Source organism: Seriola lalandi, unplaced genomic scaffold (assembly GCF_002814215.2).
Source record: "Seriola lalandi dorsalis isolate HSWRI2012SDOR001 ecotype SW California unplaced genomic scaffold, Sedor1 jcf7180002054795, whole genome shotgun sequence".
Taxonomy (NCBI): Eukaryota; Metazoa; Chordata; class Actinopteri; order Carangiformes; family Carangidae; genus Seriola; species Seriola lalandi.
This window is the reverse complement of record NW_019525348.1, coordinates 4,168,928-4,189,157: the sequence shown is the minus strand read 5'-3', so window position 1 is coordinate 4,189,157 and position 20,230 is coordinate 4,168,928. Positions and strand designations below refer to the sequence as shown.

Below are 20,230 nucleotides of genomic sequence, written 5' to 3'. Positions count from 1 at the left end.
CCTGATTGGTTGAATCCAGACGAGAAGGTGCAGATTGACTGAAGGATGGAATAACACAGGTGTAGTAGCGCGTCACAGACAGAGGGGGCGCACTGCTGTCAAAGACCTCCAATTTACTGGGCTGAACAGAAATCCATTAACTGTTTACACCAAACATCGAACATCATGGACCCAAGTTATAATCAATAATTTTCTTTAAAAAATTAAAAATTAATTAAAATGCGGGTGTTGTCGGGTGACGCCCACAGGAAACCAGGAGAGGTCCCAAAGAATTCAGTAACATATCCAGGAATAAGACTAATACAAACTACGCTTTGTAGTGAATTTTAGGGAAACAGCTGCCCATAATGAATGAATTAAATATATTATATTGGGCCATTTACTATAATAATAATAATAATAAAACAATAATAATAATAATAATAATTATAATATAATAATAATAATGTATATAACCTTATTTCTTCCTTTTATGCAACATTGAAAAATAAAAATAAAGCTAAACCTAAAGAGAAAAAAAATTAAATGCTGTTTTAATCAGCCTATTATTATTAATATTATTAATATTATTATTATTATTGTTCTTTGAATTATTGTTGTTGTTGTCGTTGTTGTTAATCATAATTATTATTACCAAAGAGTGCTTACTTTCCATCATGAATCCTTCAGACTTAAATATAAATTATAACTCGTTTTTACATCAGCATTAATCCTCTAAAAGCATCAGTTACCAATAATGAAATTCAGTTATTGATAGTCATGAATTTATCTTTAATTTATATTAAGCCCATACATTAAAACAAAATCCATAATAAAACAAAAATGCTTGTTAAATAATTTATTCATAATACAAAGTGTTTTTTTTTTTCTTCCTATAACCTTCCCGGAAGCAATAATACTCTCTTTAATTCCAACATTAACGATGGTCCAGGTTTCTGTTCCGCTGTGTGATGATGAGGTAAAAACATAAAGACTCTTTCAAATGAAATCCAAAGAAAAGTGTGTACTGATGGGACGTCGTTAAAACAAGCTGTTTTTCTTTACAGTGATTATTTACAGCATTTTGCGTCTATACACGTGTGTGCCGGGACTGAACAGAGAATTGTAAAACGTGGAGAAAAGGGGCGACATTTACTCTGCAGGAATAAAAACCAAGCAGCAGGTTTATCTGAGGGGGGATAAGCGCGTCAGGACTGCGGAGGGAAGAAAGGCTGCCACGTTTCCACTCGTTAAAACAACATAACTTATTCAGTAAAAAATATATACAATCTCACGTACATTTTCATCTTTAGGCTACAGCACAAATCATTCATTCATTCATCTCAGGTCTGCGCCCTCTCAAAACATTTTAATTCTCTCGCCTTCTAGGACAGTGGATACCCTGGTTAAACTGAGCTTTAGAAGCATCACAGGCCCCGTTTACACCTGCCTTTTTAAACATGCGCCTGGGATCCGGATCAGTGCTGGCTGCTAATAAATCAGTTCTACTAAAAGCTTACAGCCACCTCTCAAAACTACATAAGAAAATGGTGGATTTTGTTTAAACCAAAAAAATAATAAAAATCACATTAAAGCTGAATTATCTAAGAATTGTGTTCACTTCACTGCAGAATGAAAAAGGACAGGCAATAATGTAATTTTCCGTCAGATGAAAATGTGTTACTATTACCAGTGCTGACAATTATATCATCAGTTAATAGGAATATTCAAAAGTCTCAGTGTGGCAAAGGTAAAGGCCTGTCTGACTTCAAGGTGACACATGTTGGGTAGAGGTGTTAAGAAAATAATGTAACAAGTGTCATGAATTACACTGCATAAGTGAAGTGAAGCACCATTACTTGTGGAGTCAAAGTAATGAGTCCAACACTGATCCGGATTGTACGTTATATTTTGTTTACATTTACACCTGTTGTTAAAACTCCAGTTGTATGCGTAAAAACACCAATTCCTTATCCAGTGTTTGTGTCCTTTTAACTGACATGAACTCGTCATCATCAGGCTGCTGGCAGTCCAGTTCTAACGGGAGTTATATCTCCGTGCATACAGTGTCTGTGAGTGGGTTTGGGTGCAGCAGTATGCGTCTCTGGCCACGTTTTGGTGAGCGTGTCTTCAGTGCGTCTTGACGCACACTTGGTTTCTATGTTTTGTCTGAGCAAAATGCGATTCCCTCAGACGCATGTTCGTGGAGTCAGGTGAAAAGGGGTCCGAAAGAGTGCGACAAGTCTCTGTTGGACCCTTTGGCCCCCCACTTTGGCCCCCAGCTGTGGGCATCACAAAGTGTCCGAGCTGTTACTGCAGGGGCTGATCAGCGCCAGGTTGGTGGCCTTGTGCTTTTTCAACAGTCTCGTGATTTTCTCGTCGTCTGAATTTGGGTCCAGTGGTTTGTTGTACTCGTCGTCCTCCTCGTTATCCGAGCTCTCCTTCATCTTCTCTGTCTCAGAGTCGTGTTTCTTCTTGGCCGAGGCCATTTCTGCAGCGTGTCTCTTCCGCCATTTGGTTCTTCTGTTCTGAAACCAGACCTGTCGAGGAAGAAGAGACAGAGCATGTTGAGTTGTTGAGATGCGCACAGAGGTTCAACAGGTCCAGATATAAGCAAGCCATCAAAGGCCCGAAGGCAGGAAACAGAAATGGTCTAATACTTCAAAGTAATCACAACAGGTGTAAATAATCCTGGATATACACAATTAACTGCAACAAAATATAATAATAATAATAATAATAATAATAATAATAATAATAATAATAATAATAATAAGTAGGGTTGTATGCAATTTTTCAGTAATTTCACAGGTTGCACAAAAGTGAAAGTGAAAGGCGGACTATTTTCTACAGGTGTGTGACAGTGTTTACCTTGACTTGACTCTCGGTCATTCCTAAAGAGTAGGCCAGGCGGGCTCTCTCCGGACCTGCCAGGTATTTTGTCTGCTCGAAAGTTTTTTCCAGTGCAAAAATTTGCTGTCCTGAAAAAGTGGGTCTGGAGTGTTTCTTCTTGCCGTCCTTGTCCATCATTATGTTAGCCTGAGCTGGAGAGGGAGACACAAGGAGCTATGGTTATTTACAAAGTGGAAGTTAAACAGCTGTTTATTAATTATTCTGTTGTAGTAAATGTGATGCTCACATAAGTTAACACACTAACGCAACTTCACGATTCACAATGCGTCACAATGAGCCTCAAACATGTCTGAGCAACATTTAACAATAACTGAGTTTACTGACCTGTTATTTACCATGGTGCCATTATAACTTTTAAGTTGTATTATTTTACAAGTTTGAAAGTCCTGCCAAGTGTGACATTAAGATTTAATCTTCCATTAGAACCTCTAGTGCCTTTGAGGCTCGACAGAGGCTTTATGGTGAACACGTAGAGCTTAATGGTCATTTGGCAAAGCTATAATATTTCCAAGAATAGATTTAGATATTCTTTGATAAAATGTAATGTAATAAAATCTCGCCTTAAAATGTTTGTTTGTTTGCTGTGTTCAGTGACATTGCCTCTCACAGGCATAAATAATGTCTGAAATCACAAGACGAGCAACACACCTCAACAAAAACACAGAGCAGCGACAGAGGAGCCTTGGCTTTTTCTGAATTTATACAGTTATGCAAACTAACCGTAAAAGTGTATAAACAAACAGCCGTAGAGCCGTGACTTACTTGGACAGGGAACCCGCGGGTCCCTCCAGGGAGACCCCTGCATCACCCCGGGCCAGAAGATGGGCGCCCTCCCCGGCAGCTCAGCCAGGGGCTTTGGGTACCGCGACACCGCCGGGCTGAAGTACATCCCCGCTGCTGCGGCGGCTGCGGTGGTTGCCAGGCCGTTTATCCTGGGGAACCCGGACAGCAGCTGTCCGGCCGTGGTGATGGGTCTCCCCAGGATATCGCTTATTCCGTGCGGAGTCCCCCCGGAGAGCTGGGAGTTGAGGTTGGACAGCGTAGGTGCCTTGAAACCCGCCGGGCTCTGCTGCAGCGCGTACGGGAACAGGGACGTCTTCATCTCGGTCATGTTGTGCAACGCCGCCAGCGGGGTGCTGCCCAGGACAAAAGCACTTTGCCGGTTAGCCTCCATCTGCCCGACCGCTAACATTTGTGAACATGAACCACCAAACACGCTTGGATAAAAACGGGAAATAAAAATCAGTTAACAGGAGAAAATAAGGGCGCAGAGCGGACCGGTGATATTCAGGAGCCGGACCACTTCTGTCGCCTTCTCCAAAAGTATCCGGGATGAGGAAGAAGACTCTTGAAATGTTAGAAAACTTGAGCAAAAGCGAACTTCTTCTCTCTTGGGAAGCGAAGAGCTCGGTCAAAGTCCCAAAATGTCTTTCCCCGTGTTTGTTTTGGTCGGAGTGTGTCAGCTGGGAGGTGGCTGCATGCGCCCGCCACAAGAATCCTCGCGGAAGTCGGACGATCTGATGATGTTTTTAGTGGTTTTGATGGGAACCATTAAAGGGTCGGCTTCTCTTGCCATAAATTGACTCGCTCTATGCTGGGAGTGAAGCGGGACCAGCTGATAACAGCACAGCCACCTGCACGCGCTCTATTCCCATTGGACAGGGCTGAGTGAGACAGAGCCATGATTGGAGGAGACAGAGACTCCGCTGCTTCACAAGTGCGTCTTAGCTGGAACGATGGTGCCTTAAAGTGTTGTCGGAAATAGGAGTTTTTTGTTTAGCTACACTATAAAGGACCAAAATCTGAGTTTATCAGGACAGGCTGAATTTATTAATGAGAGCGTATATAATGATTCATCATGTATTGTAAAGTGACGTGAGAAAAAATAAAATAACACAGTAGCCTATGTTATTAACCTAGCCTAACAAAGTTTTCCATATTTTTAATTAAAAAAAAATAAAAAATACAAATAATAATAGTTACATTTTATTCATAAGTTCCTTCAAGACACCCAAGGACAATTTAAAAATCAAAAGGGACATTAGATAGCTTACATAAAACAAGATTTGTAAAATAAAAATCAATTTTAGGCCTTTTATATTCTGTCTTTACTCTAGGCTGATGATGTACATTTTGTCCACTACATTTGATATACTGTTAACTGTGATAACTCGGAACTCTGTTAGTAGACTATTGGCAAGTAAAATCAATTGAATGTTGCTCCAAGCCGTAGCCTATTAAAACCTTTAAAACTGTGGAAGTCAGTCTTTTCAGAGGAGACCCTGAACGCATCAAGCAGCAACACTCTATTAAGATCTTTAAGGCTGCTGTTAATGATGCGTCTCCCAACGTGGAAATCATTGTTTCCACATAAAACAAAGAATATACATTCACATTATGAGCTGTTTCCACAGACAATGACAGTTTATTTAAGTAGAAATGGAGGCCGGCGGCAATGAGGAGCGATTCTTTATGATTTTAGTGAATATGACGGAGACTGAAGATTAGATTTAAAATAATGTAGACCACAGTCCATGGGAATATAGCTCGATTCAACTTGATTTGTAGGTATTTTCAAATTGTTTTCAATGGATATTTGTGTTATGATATTACGCGTTTAGGACTTTTCAACTAGTCAGCATGTTTTTTGTTTTTTGTTTTTAAATTTCCTTTCAGGACAGTTTTGTCATTGATGTCGGTACTTTGGCGAATGAGGTCGGATAAAGTGAGTTGCCTTCGTCAAAGATTAGAGTTCAGTTTCACTCACTCAGTCCCATTTTGCTGAACAGCCTATTTCATGTTTTTCATCTGAAAGAACTAAAAAGAAGAAGAGCCACTGGCCTTTGGGATAAAACTGAAGTGGATCGTTTAAGAGCAGCCCACAGTGTTTAAAAGGACGGAGCTCGGTTATATGAGGGATATTATCAGTGTTTTTGAGATACAAACTGCGTTATTATGGTGAAAGCGTGTGAGAAAAAGCGCCAGGCTCCAGTCATCACTCTGAGTGCTGTAATATTTTATGGAGATGTGAGAAGGTTGTAAGAGTGAAATATGGCCACGTTAGCGTTTGAAAGGCTTCAGCAAATGCACCTTGCTGCCCATTTGCTCACCGGGGAAAGATTGTGCTTTTTAAAAGGTTTTCAACGCGAGGTGATTCACAATTTTGACTGTATTTCTCCAAGCGGAGGGGATGCAGCAGGCCACACACGTTTTCTAATTCTGTAAATGTCCCTCTATCTCTAATTTATATCCATATATTTTCCCTGATTATATACATTGATTTTATTATCTTGTTTTAAGAGCTTTCTAAAATGATCACTATAGGAGAAGCCATTGAAATAAAAAATATTCCGGCTTATATTTCTTGCAGCATGCACGCACCCGTTGCTCAATCTCCTTCGTCTTTGTAAAATGTCAGTAAGTTAAATACAGCAGTTAGTGGCTGACCCAGTGTGAGATCAATGACTGAAAGATTGGCACTTTCTCCAGTTCATCTCCAGCCAAAGACGAGAGCTGCCAAACAGCCCGTCACCGTAAAACCATAATCGCAATTTAACATAATGAATTATTTGGATTTTTATCTCGTAAATTTACAACTAATTTAAAGTTTAAACCCTTAAACTCAAATTTGTTAAAGAAATAGACGTGGTGCAAGAAATAGATAGTGAGAGTCCTGATTGATTAAAAAAAAAAAAATTAAACCAATGAAATAACATTTCTACGATTAAACACCAATATATTGACTGATCACACCGTGTCTACATTATTGTTCCTGAAATAATAAAAAACGTAATTAGCCTAATTATGGAAATAATACAAATCAAAATAAACAACTAGGCTACATAATAATAATAATAATAACAAACACAATAATTATAATAATAATATTAGGCTAATAATAATAATAATAATAATAAATGGGACATTTTGATTTCATTATTATTTATGCATTAAATATTATTTATTATGTAAACCTGTTGCTCAGAGCGCTGAGTCCTTACACAGCAGTCTTGATTATGTAGTGAATTCTGTTATGATTTTTAATAATGGCTCGTTGGCCTGCTGATGGCGCGGACCACAGGCCTTTGTCCCACTACTGAAAAGAAATAGGTTAATAAACAGCGTAAAGATAATCTTATCTGAGTGTAACCTCGACACAAATGGGAATTGACAGAGCAGTGACAGGGCAGATAAGCATATGTTTGGACAAAAAGACGTTTGTTGGAGTCACTAGATCTGCTTAGTCACCGAGGTGTCCAGCTGCTTCCACACCACTCAGTGTCTCTCTACCCCTTAAACAATCAGCATAGCTATATACATCAAAGACATACATGTAGATAATACACCTGATTTAAAAAGAACAAAGTAGGGCTCGACACTTAAATATAAAACCTGCCTTTTAAAAAAAGAAAATAAAAAAGACATAGGCCTAAATTTCACGAGCTGATCACTGGGACGGTTTCAGTAACGTTCTCATACTATCGAAAGGTTTTGTGTCTGTAGAGCCAGTGGAAAGTCAAATGAACGATAATGGACTAGAAGCCTTTCAAACTTGTGGTTGCTTGTAAATGAGTCAGGGCACACAAGATCGACATGATAACATGTATAATTTGGCCAGGAGCGCCCTCTAGTGGCACAACACTAAACCAACCTGTATGAGCTGCACAGAGTATATCTGTTAACACGGATACTTCATAAAGCTCAGAGGTGCTTTAAGCAATGCTACTATTTTGAAACAATACTGGCAATGAGCTGATCTACAGCTTCATGAAAAGACCTATGTCCACACAAAGAAAAAATGTAGGCTACAGTATATAACTATGTGATATGGTGAATCTCCCCAGAAAGAAATGTCAGATAAACAGAAATGTCTGCAGTTTGAAATCAAGTCAAGAACAGTGTGAGGGTTGAGCCCCTGACACAATTTGAACATCCAAGTTTTCCTTATCATGAAAACTGTTGCATCTCAGATGTTTGTCAAGAATGAAAAGTGTCCAAAAGAAAAAAAGAAACTCCCAACACCAGAAAACAAATCAAAGAAAAGAAAATGATCTGCTGAGTACAAGAGTGCAGTACATTATATATATATATATATATAAACACTATAGCACTAACTAAATCAATTATTAAAATTTTTTCCATTTTCCTCTATTGTCATTTATTTGAAGCACCAGGTCAAATATCAGAGGATTACAAAGTTGGTATACTTTAAAATGAAATCTTTACAAACTACTGATTAACCAAATTTATCTCTGAAACTCCAATATTCTTTATTATTTCCTCTCCGATATAACATCTTATTCTGCTTTCCAAAGAATTGAAGGTAATTCACTTAGTGAATCAGAGTAACTGTACTCCCACTGCAATCCGTTTACCAACACATCAGTACATCAGTCACACTCATGGCCTTAGTAAGTCTTACTGTCACCAATTAACAGGAGATTCGCAATACTTATTTGTTGATTATTATATCTATTTAAGGCCAAATACTTTTTGTATTAGAAACTGTCATTAGTAATAATAGCTATGTGTGCACGTTCACCACTAGAGGCACTGTAATGCACCACCGATTGCGCATCCTCTTGTTTCAAAATAAACAACAATATTTATATTTGTCAATATTTTCAATATTGCCCAAGTTTAACAACCAAACTCTTCAGCTTGAAATCACACGGGCAGTCTTGTGGTCTGAGAATCACAATCTCAGGCAATTTATGCGTGAAAAAGCTGTTTAAAGCAGCTCTTCCTAAATAGCCAGCGTTAGCAGCTAACAGGTGTTTCCCTACCGGCTGCCAGGAGCTTCACCCTCTGAGCAGCGCTGCTTATTTAGGGCAGACCGGACAGTGGATGCTCCAGTGACACACAAGGTAGCTGGTTAGCATGCTAACTTCTAAAGGAAGAAAAGTGATCGAAATAAAAGCAAAATGAGAGTTAACATTGGTGTTGCTTTCCATCTCTGGAGACAGCTCTTGATGGGTAAAGGAATGAAGTTTGATGCTGAACTCGCAGTGTTTCCTCTAGACTGGTAAGTAAACGATATGCTAAATGCTAACGTTAGCTATGTAGAGGTAGCAAAACTTAACAAATACCTCTAAGTACCCTGGTTCCAGATCTCAGAATAGCTGGTATCAAAAGGACTACAGTGGCTCAGATGAACCATGACTCTCTAGCAGTGGTTCCAAACCCTATCATGGCCCCCTCTGGAGACACAAACAACACTCACGTGCATTGATGGCATTTTTATCACCAGGTAACAACACCAGTAAACCTAGTAACATTGGATTTACTTGGAGAATATTATACCTACCTGAATCTTCATATCCTGACTTCTGCTTCTCCATCATTCCCACTTCGACTTCATAGCAATAAAGCACACCTGGCACTAATTATCACTAATTATGACTTTGTTCCAGCAGTTATTGCAATACAGTGACACAATCAGTGTTGTTATTAGTGCCACCTGTGTTTGACTGGTCAAAATATCTGCTGTTAAAAAAAGGTCCATCCAACTTTAATTTCACTCAACATTTTTACCCAAGGCCATGTTCAACCAGCCTGGCTTTGACATGACAGAATACATATTAGCTTATCATTTTGAGTGCATGACTTGGTCATTATCTGAATGGTAACTATAGTGTGTAAATTCAATTTTATTAAAACTTTCCTTTGTATTGACAAAACCTCTCCCCCCTGAAGGGAATTTTAACACATTAGAGGAGGTGTATGAACCTATGGTATGAACCCAGTACAGCCACTAGATGGCATCCTCCATCAATGAGAGGGACAGCATACTGGCGGTTTAGCCCATGAGTGGATGGCAGCCTGAAGTCCCTGCTCTGACATTCATACATTGGTAGTCAATCTTAGGCTTATACATGGTTACAAATTATATTATTTGAATTTCTGATTGCACACACTACACATAAATGTTAGCCATGCACCCAAATTAAGTCTTATCTATATAAATTACTTTTAGGTCTAGTAGTTCCCCATCTGGTCAGGGTTTGTTTTCATGACATTAGCCTGGTAAAAGTACTATGAATTTGAGGTTTGATGAATGACAGTCATCTCAGGACACATTTTTCTTCAGACAAAAGTTTCTTATTCTTTCTGTCTGCAAGCTGCATTACCGCACACATCAGGGAGCAATAACTTGGGGGACTTGAGGGAAATGAAAGTGCTGGGTGGTGCAGCTCGGCTTTGATTGACCGTAGCTTAGAAAAACATTGTTTTTGGCCAACCTCTCAGGCAGCCTATTAGCTCGTCCCAAGCAGGGCAGGACAGCAGAGAACCATATCTTCACGGATTCTTAAGGATTTTGGAATATCAGCCACTTAAATTTCCCATGGATACCTCAGTGAGCGCTGGTTTAACAAAGGCTCCATGGTCAGTTTATTGCTTTGTGTTTGCAACGTAAACAACAACAAGAAAAACAGCATTGATTCTTTGTGGTGACTAATGCAAATGTGACTCTGGCTCTCTGACTGTACTGCATGTGTAAATTATTATGCTCATTGACCCACATTGGTGCTCTAAGTGTACTAGATGTCATATTATTGTGGCCTGCATGACAGTTGTTAATATTGCAGTACCCGATGGGAAAGAGCACCAGATTCAAGATTCTTAATAATGGTGATTTGGCTGCAGGCTGCATTTCACATAACTAATGGAGATATTGATGCTGACCTTACAAATCTCTGTCTAAATCAATTCCTCTGTGAGATCAAGGGGAACCCAGCCACCTTGAGGTATTGAGATAACACACATACACCGCCGGCAGCCTGTTGCATCACAGCTTCCCTGGGTCATTAGTGCAGGGATCTAATCAGGTGGAGATTCATGGATAGAACAAACAGTGTTATTATAAAATGGTTTCAGTTAACTATCCATTTTATGTACTTTACATCTATAAATGCAGGTTGAGGAGTGAAAATGACTCCTGTGGAAATGATAACTACATGCCAAAGACTCAATGTTAAGGAATTTGTGTTGATGAGATATACAGCTGCTTACTTAGTATTGCACTTGTTTTATCTCCTGATACTGTACTGCACTATATTACATGAAACTGATCTGTACAGTTTTGATATGTACACTTCATTCTGACTAGTCAAAATGAAAAGTGAATATATTCTTTGCTTCAAGCACTGAGGTTTAACTAAACCAATAATTCTCTCTCTGGAGGAGCTTTGCCTCCTACTAATATTTGAAAGCAGAGCTGCAGAAGTTTGAAATCATATTAATGCTAGATACACGTGTACGGTGTCATCACTGTCTGTCTATTTGGAAGTTTGACTGCACCCCGTGGTGTATTGGCCAACAACCTCTGGCTAATCTTTGTACGGCTCATCAGGTTTCTTTGACCTCTGTGCGTGAGTAAAGTTCCCCTCCGGACACGTTTTAAAGTATTTTACTTTGCTTTGATTATCATTTTTTTTAACATGGTTCTGCCACATAAAAAGTTGAAAAAACAACAACACTGGAAGCATCATCCTGCAACATCTTTGCTTACTTCCTCATTCAGAAATTCTGGATCAGGCCTCAGGCACCACCCACCACCGCTGCTTGCAAGGTTGGCCGATGAAAGTGTGTATCAAGATGGTTAGCATTAGAGAAAACATCGGAGAGACTCAGCCACATGTTTGAGCCTCAGTCAGACTCAGACTCGGATGAGGAGAAAATTGGCGATTAGCAGGCAGAACATCATCAGAACAGTAAGTGTAGTCAGCATGTTTCATTTTTTTATGTTGTTTGTTTGCTTTTAACTGGCAGTGGTTAGTAACATTAGTGGTTGTGCTAATGCAAACGCTCACTCTGCAATGACAAGGTTTTGGATTCTTCTGAAATGTCAAGATGGCTGAAATGACACAATTGGTGTCCTGCTAAAGATAGCCTTCTCGACTGAAGAATTTAGTCCATTTGTTGCTGTTCAATTTTCTGCAATGTATATCTGCACTTTCCATTTGTTTACCAATATGGAGCATTTCCTCTCTGAAGGCATTAAGAAAAGCATGGATCATAAAGTTCTAGAAAGCCCAAAGTCCTGATTACGGCTTTTACTTATTCAAATGGTGGTTAACTGGTAAATTATTTCCAGGTGTCTCTCCATTGTAAGGATTCAGGTCATGTTAACACCAACTTAATATTTGAGAGGACAACAAATTCTCAGAGAGAGAAAAATGACCAGAGCACACTGCACTAAGACTAATGTTTAGATGCTACCGTGTCTTCTTCACTGTCAAAAATAATGTTTGCTTTAGCTCTCATTCACTTGAAAATCATGCAAATGAGTGTCACGAGTGTCTGATGAGATCTCATCTTGTGAGACCTTCCTCCTGTTAGAAATGAACCCATAGTCCATCTCTGCAAGCCACTCATTACAACCCATAGTTACATTTTATTGTTAGGCGAGTCAGGTGATGTAGTGTAAAGAGTGATAGTCCATAGAGGAATTTGGGGTGGATGGGTGGGTCAATAAAACACAGGACTTTCACAAAGGAGGCTGCTGTTTGATTCCTGTTTGAAACCAATAGTTTGTTTTATCCATGACCATTCCACAACCTGAACTATGTCTTCATTGAAGGTTGTTTTCATGCCTCAACCTAAACAAGTTGCAAGACTTGTTGCTTCTCACAACTGTGCGGGCGTTAACAGCTCCGTCACTCACCTCTTAGCTGTGCTGCATGCAGGTATCAGCTAGAACAGTAAAAATCACATTAACACCGACTGTGACAATGAGTTAAATCAGCGCTTCCGAACTTTTTCCAACTGATGGCCCACTTGAAAATCTCAAAAATGTTGGCGGCCCACATCCGACCCCATAACAATATGTAGAACAAAAAATGCCTTCTTTGAGCACTTTTTATTTTAATGATAAAGATTGAAATTCAGGACTGAACTGAAAGCAGGGGAAACATGTATGAAACTCCACAGTGGCTTAATATGAGGGAAAAAAAGTTTTAAAACATTTTTTATGTTTTTAAAGACAGTTTCATTTTAAAACATTTAGAAATATAATTTATATACATATTTTTATTTTTATTTTTATATAATTAAATTTTTTCACAAATTATACTGTTTAGCAAATGATTCGTCGGCCCACTTGCAATACCTCCGTGGTCCACCAGAGGGACATGGCTCACAGGATGGGGACTGCTACATTTAAGCACTGGGGACCTGTGGTCAGGAGGATTAATGGGAGTTTGGCCAGTGCTACAATCTGTATTTACTTGCAGTATAGGAGCCACTGTAACAAAGATCCTACATACACTTACACTGGTATCTCTTTCTCTCTCCCTCACTCACAAACACACACTCATACACACACACAATTGTGCAAAAGGGCGCACTCACACAGGCAGCAAATACAGACTGAATATGATCGGATGTCAAATAGACAATGATTACAGAGGTAGAGCTACTAGGACCCAGTATTTCACCATGGTTCCCACCAGCATTGACTTAAAGCAGTGTGTGTGTTCTGTAGTTAGGCCAGAGTTGTGTTAGGTTAGGGTTAGGGGTAGATAATGTGCTTCCTGCTGTGGCCAAAAATCGACGCTGTGAGAGTGGTAAGAGTGACCCAAACAGTGAAGTTGTGGTCTGAACAGCTCAACACTGAGCTGGAACTCACTATAAAGCTCCAGGAGCTGCTGATTCAGGTTAGGATTGTCTGGGTTCATCACCTCAAGTTCGTTTTCACATTGTCATTTGATACATTGTTTTCATAAAATATTGATTTTAGCCGTTTTCAAGGAAGCACTAAGGTATAGCGTTTGTTCATGTGTGTGCCTTTTTTATTATATTAGTTTTTAATAATCTAAAAATGTTTTCTGTTGTCGCTATGTTATTAAGGAGCTAACTACGATGATACATCAGAATGAATGTGGAATATGTAGGGATTTACAATTTTCATTTTCTAGCCTAGTATCCCTGGTAACCAAAGTCCCAGTAAATTATAATTCAGAGACACGCAAAATTAATGTCTCCTCTTTTTTCTGTATGTTGGACACGTGTCTTGCGGGTCAGTGCATTTGAGGTCAAAGTTCAATTTGGTTGAACTTTAGGCAACTAAACCTTGTGGTAGAGGAGTGTGTGTTACCATGGTTTACGCAGCTACTGTCTCCATTGGAAATAATGGTCTTGCGCTGTGCATTGTCGTACTTACACTTTATGTGTGAAAACCATGTTGAATGTCTGTTAGGAAATTGTCATCAAACCAAAAGTTGTGTTTTATTAAGAAAATCAAATATGATAGTAAAAATATATCGAGTGTTTCACTACAGACATAACAGCATAACACATATGAAACTGATAGGACCATGAAGGGATAATACATGGGAACATGGGTCAGGTGGAGTAAAGGTGTTGGCAACATCCTGTTTGGATGACACCCAGTAACTGAACATCAGCAGCTGTGATCAACACCAGACCTTATTTGAATGTATATGAGGGCAGCAGTGATTTAGACACTCAAATGATCACAACACAGGCTCCCTCCAGGTGTCTGGATTCAGGGTGTTTTATTTAGATTTTTTGGGGGGGGGGTTGAGAAAAGAAAAGAAATATCTGTCAATCATGAAACATTAACCTTTTGCTAAAATGTTAATGTCTTGAAAAAAAACATCGGTTTAGAGTATTCTGAAAGTTCATTTGTCAATGATTTCCAACAAATGATGTCTGTGTCCTTTTGGTGAGTCACAGTGTTTCAACAAACCCAGTTGGAAGAAAAACAGTTTTTCACTATGATGATTTTATTAATCTGAAAGAAGTTGGTTGATGTATAAAACTTAATGAGTATTAACATCCAAGGAACTAGGTAAAGCAGTAAGGATAGAAGGATGAAATGAGTTTGTAAAAGTAAAAAGGTTCATTGGTTATCAAGATGATGATCAGAGAAGTGATCTGAGGTAAGAAGTTGGAACGTGGAGTTTCTGTCTGGTTGACCTGTCATCGTTACCAGCTGTGAGATAAATGTAATGCTTCTTGTTTCGCAGATATCAAGGGTACAGACTGGGCTGTTTAGGAGAGCTGGAGCGTCCACAGGGTCAGGCTGATTGATAGCTTCGACACCCAAAGGTCAGCACTGCTAGGGTTCCCCTGCCTGTGACGCAGCCCGAAGGCCTCGGCATCCACCACTGTTTGAATTTTCACCTCTTTCCTGGAGACATTTAGCATTTTTTCTTCTTGAGGACATTTTTCAGGACATAGTGTTGCTGTCTGCTTTCCTTGGAGGCCGGCTCGCCCACCTCAGCTGTTGCCGGTATTGATGACAGAGTGAATAGGAAGTGAGAGAATTAAAGGCAGATGAAGGATAAGGAGTTTATCTGGATTAAGATGAATGAGTGGCCGGGCCTAGCAGCATTGTCTGCTCTCTAAGCTTTTGTTTCTGGTACAGAACTTAAAACGAGGATATTTCATGAGCAATGCCCACTGCCATTACCAAAGTCATCCCTAAAGAGCAAGTTTGCGGAACAAAATTTTTAATCGATGTTTTCAAGTGGCTTATAAAGGCTTACTTTTTCTTTTAAAGAAGCAATTAGTGTCTAGGTTATTGATCGATCAGTAGCCTCGGCATGCGTAGCGTAAGGTAGATGCCCATGGGGTGGCAGGAGCCTCTCCAGAGGAGCCCCATTCTTTGTTTGTCCGAGCACTTCTGTGGGCAGCTCGACAGCTCATTTGCTCCCTAATAGAGATGAACTGGTGGGGACAGTCGGAGGGAAGGGTAGATGCTGCTTCCTCCAGGCGGGAGGGGAGCGCAAGGAGGAGGGATAGGGCTGCAGGTTTCCTACCATCCCTGCTGTAATTAATTACATTGATCACAACATGTCACAGCACCTTACAGTACTGTATAAAACTGCTGCCTTGGTAGAGTAACCATGTCTGCCTTCAAATGAAGACATATTCACTGGCAGGAATGAAGGAAACTGTCCAAACTCTTCCATCGCTACTTATGTCAAATATCTGTGTGGTTAAATGTCATGGTTCTGTGTAAACATGTATCAAGCAGCTGTGGATAAAAAAAACACATTAATATTATGTAGTGCCATTGGTACTAATTATTTTCAACAGAAATGTGATGAGCTTTCACACACCAATGTCATAGCTGATTATAGAAGCAGGCCTGAAGGAGGTCTGTGTGGACCAGGATAAAAGCTGATAGATGATAGCAACCTGTCACAAGGGGGCTCTTTTTTCGTGCTCTCATTACCATTTAGCTCAGGCTGATACCTCATTGTATAATCTGACTGTAAGGGAGCAAAAAGCAGAGGATTGCCTGGATTGTGTATAAATGGGAACTGTAATTAGACCACGACTGCATCCCTTCATCTCAGACGGGTAAACATCCAGCCACACAGAGGGATGAACAAATGAAGGTATTGTTGGAAGACACTGTCTGCTACAATGAAAGTGCTACTGCTTGTATCACACATTCAGTATTAAAAGAGGCTGCTCTAATAATGAAAATAAAAGTTTCTAGGTGACAGAGAAGAAGGGTGATGAGTGTTGTTCGCAGATTTAGAACATATATTCACCTTTCACAGCTCTGATAATCATTTCATATGATGAACCTGAAAATCAGAAATCGGATACACCTAATGATTTACACGAGTCAGCATGTAAGTTCAAAGATACTGCAGACAAGTGAACTGCCATTACTGTGCAACTGATATTTAAGTATTGCTTGACTTTGATGCATTCAGTGGCCAGCTGGTATTTACATCTACTCTTACTTGCTCATTGAAAAATCCTGGATCAGAGGCTGCTTGCGAGTGGTGGGTGGCTAGGTTGGCAGGTGAAAGAGCAAAGCGTATCAAGATAGTTAGTGGAGGAAACATCATAGAGACCCAAAATTTTTGAGGAGTTTGTTGTAACCAAAAACTGCGACTACAAGACGTATCAGAACGGTAAGCACATTTATTTAGTAGTGTTATTTGTTCGCTTGTAGGTGGCAGTGGCTGACACAGTGCAAGTGACTGTGCTAATGCAATCTCTTGATGTTTTGCCTGCAGTGCAGCTAAGTAAAATTTTGTTTGTGTGGTGTCCACGGCATTGAAAACAGACAGAAAATTTCAACAGCAACATAACCTTAACTCTAACCCTCTTTCCAGAAACAATGTCCTAGTCATTCAGGAGGACAATCCACAGACCTCACGGTGAACTGTTCCTTGTTTCCTCTGTGTTCACGAGGCTTTGTTAAGGATTGACTGTAAGGACCACAGGAGGCTCTGTGACACCAACAACTGAGCCGTAATATTGCCTTTGCTCCCTGCTGCAGTGTAAGCTTCATACCCTGGAAGGTCAATTTCTTAATGAACACTCAGGTAGCTTTAGGTAGCAAATGAGTTTTGTCCCTTGGAAGGGTAACCTCAGCTGTGGAAGAGAACCAAAACATCTTGTGGCTTAAGAGTTAAAGCGAGTTACTGAAATGTACTCCATGAGAGCACAGCTACACAGTGTCAGTATTCTATCTTTGCTCCTTTTGCTTAAATACTTTCAACATGATGTTGTGATTTCTCTTACTTCTGAACATTTGTCTGAAGATTCCTTAGATCACAATGATTTCTTCTGTTATTGTTGACAGTTTTCATTGGTCCTTCATTGTTCGTTCATTTCAGCTAGTTTATTAGCACCTGATAAGTCAGACCCACATTCCTCTCAGACAGTAGTAGTATATATGATTGTGGTTTCATTTTGCACTCGAAAAATATTTAACAGATAAGTCAGCGCATAGCCATGTGCATTTCCTTTAATAAAAATTATAGTATGAAGATAAATTATTTTCCATCACAATTTAATGGCCAGCTAAACTACATGTATCATCAAACCACATTTTAACCTTGTATGTTCTTCATCTAATATTTAATACACACCACTTTTTTCATATAACTAAATTGAGGTAATATGAGTGACTTACACAAATCCACATATAAGCTCTCTATAAGCAATACAGCAATATACCCCTTTAAACCAAAGACAAACACATGCTTCCTGGAAATTCTGAAAAACTGGATGAGTCAAGTAGCACATGCACAAGGCAATCATATACAATGAGACACACTGAGTACAAAACATCACACTGTTATAACCATAACTTTGCTCATCCACGGTTCAAATGTTCAAAAAGAGCAATAAGCAAAGAGTAATGCTGTGTGACTGAGAGTGTGGTGGTAACTTTTGTGTGTCACAAACTTCAGCTTTCTTACACTGTCAGAGTTTAAGAGGCCGGTAACTGTAAAGTTCACACTGTATACATTATGTCTAAGTGTCACTTAGTAGGAATGAATAGGATTATTCTCCAAATTCATAACTGAATATACAATAGGAGATGCACTGTGGCAACATTCGGCAGAAAGCACAGTCTGTACTGGTATATAGTGCAAAGACAAGAGGACCTAGTGTACAGAAACAGCAACGAAATGTATGATAGTTCACTCAAGATATTATCTGACAAATGCACTTAGTCGCTTTGTTCTGACAAGATGGTAGGTAGTGTCTCTGCAGCTATTTCACAATGGTGAATCAAAAAATTGCCCACTCAATTTATTTGTTAGAAACTCACAAAAATTTTACAGGTAAAAACAGTGGTTCCATCCTCTCACTGAGAGAGGTGTGCCTCTCGGGGCAATACTAGTGACTTTCTTCTACAGAAAGTAGCTAAGTAGCAAGTCATATTGACTTGCAGTAGTATTAATTGGGAGGGGCTTCTATCTAAAGCCTTTTCAGGTCTTTTACCACAGCTTCAGAGAGAGGGTTTTCATCAGCACCAGGTTTCATTTCATGGGATAAAAAAAGGAGAAGATGCTGCAATCCAAAATAAACCAAAGTTGTAACTTTGACTTATTACATGGTGTTCTGTTTGCCTAGTGACATTTGCATGTGGGCTCAGCGGTGGAGAGCAGGTGACAGTCCACAGTAGAAAACTCAGAGTCAAAAAGTATCTGATGCAAAACCTCTATTAATCCCTGTCGTATTCCCTCTCCCCCAGCCCCTTAAAGCTTTTCTTTACAATTATAGCTCCCTGGGTTGATACTGAGGTGCAGAGTTATACTGTGTGTTATCCCAGCTTTACTATAAAACAATGTCAGGATTTAGATTGAATTTTCTCGTCCAGGTGACCCTCAGTTGGGAGCCGTAGATGTCTTTCAGCGGCTGCACCCTGAGCATTTTCCCCAGGGGCTGCTGCTCACGGGCCATTTAGTGATTCACTCCAGGAGAGCTGTTACCATGACAGGAGAGTCACTGCCACTATTCTGCCCTCATGAATTCACATGGTGTGCCTGACTCATCTTTAGAAACAATGCCTATATTCATCAGACACATACTAGTCTAAGGAGTTAGCCTTCATAGTGCGCCAAAAAACTAACACAGCAGCTGGACTGAATGCTTTAATTGACTGACTCCCAATAAGGAAGTAATGATGTACGTAACATTCCAATCATGGCCAAATAATAAATATATTTTTTAATAACTCCAATAATGCTATATTGTTATTCGTGCTCTGCAAGGTAATAGGAAACTTCCATTAAAAAAAAAAAAAAAACTATTCCTCTATGCTGCACTTTAAGAAAATACTACCTGTGGAAACAAGATTTGATACTTAAAAGACTAACTGTGGGAGATACAGTACCCACTTCATTTGTCCAACTCAGACTGTTCAAGTCTCATATTATCTTTTGCTGAACTTCAGACTGCATTGTGCACATAATGAGGAAACATGGTTGATTAATGAATCTGGCAAGGTGTAAAATGTAAAATAAAAGGTTCTCTGACAATGTGCAGTACACTGCTCAAAAGAATGAAGGGAACACTTAATCACCACAGTATAAAACCAAATCAGTTAAACTTCAGAGATATCAATCTGTCCATTTAGGAAGCACAAGTGATTTTGAATCAATTTCACCTGCTTTGGTGCAAATGAAAGTGACAACAGGTGCAATGGAGAGGCAAAAGCAAGACGACCCCCAAAAAGGGAGTGGGTTTTGCATGTGGTGGCCACAGACAGTTGCTCTCTCCTGATCCTTCCTGATTGATTCTTCTCTAGTTTTGTGCTTTGCTAGTGTCAGCAGCAGGACCGGTACCTGCTCCTTTGTGCCAGGAGGAAAAGGAGGAGCAACATGATCTCCAGACTCCATGACGGTGGCATGAGAGCCGGACGTCCTCTAGTGGGACTTGTGATCACGGCCCAGCACCGTGCAGCTCGATTGGCATTCACCAGAGAACACCAAAATTGGCAGGTCCACCACTGGCGACCTGTTCTCTTCACAGATGAAAGCAGGTTCACACTGAGCACGTGTAACAGGCGTGAAAGAGTCTGGAGACGCCATCGTGAACATTATGC

The 20,230-nt window shown here is 39.8% G+C and overlaps 1 protein-coding gene across 1 annotated transcript; it reads right to left on the bottom strand.

The window, feature by feature from the left end:
* Window positions 1-823: 823 nt before the first annotated feature.
* On the bottom strand, window positions 824-4,488 carry nkx6-2 (NK6 homeobox 2). Its single transcript, XM_023425707.2, has 3 exons — window positions 3,655-4,488; window positions 2,851-3,023; window positions 824-2,519 (listed from the first exon to the last, which is right to left on the bottom strand). Exons 1-3 carry the CDS (start codon window positions 4,082-4,084, stop codon window positions 2,271-2,273), a joined length of 852 nt encoding a protein of 283 aa, XP_023281475.1. The 5' UTR covers window positions 4,085-4,488; the 3' UTR covers window positions 824-2,270.
* Window positions 4,489-20,230: the final 15,742 nt, after the last annotated feature.

Bases quoted from the DNA above. Each gene is read 5' to 3' on its own strand.
- nkx6-2 (XM_023425707.2), bottom strand. From the start codon at position 4,084: ATGTTAGCGGTCGGGCAGATGGAGGCTAACCGGCAAAGTGCTTTTGTC. The intron at 3,024-3,654 runs GTAAGTCACGGC...CTCCCTCTCCAG, and splicing joins CCCGCGGGTTCCCTGTCCAA to CTCAGGCTAACATAATGATG. The intron at 2,520-2,850 runs GTAAACACTGTC...CTTCCTCGACAG, and splicing joins TGACCGAGAGTCAAGTCAAG to GTCTGGTTTCAGAACAGAAG.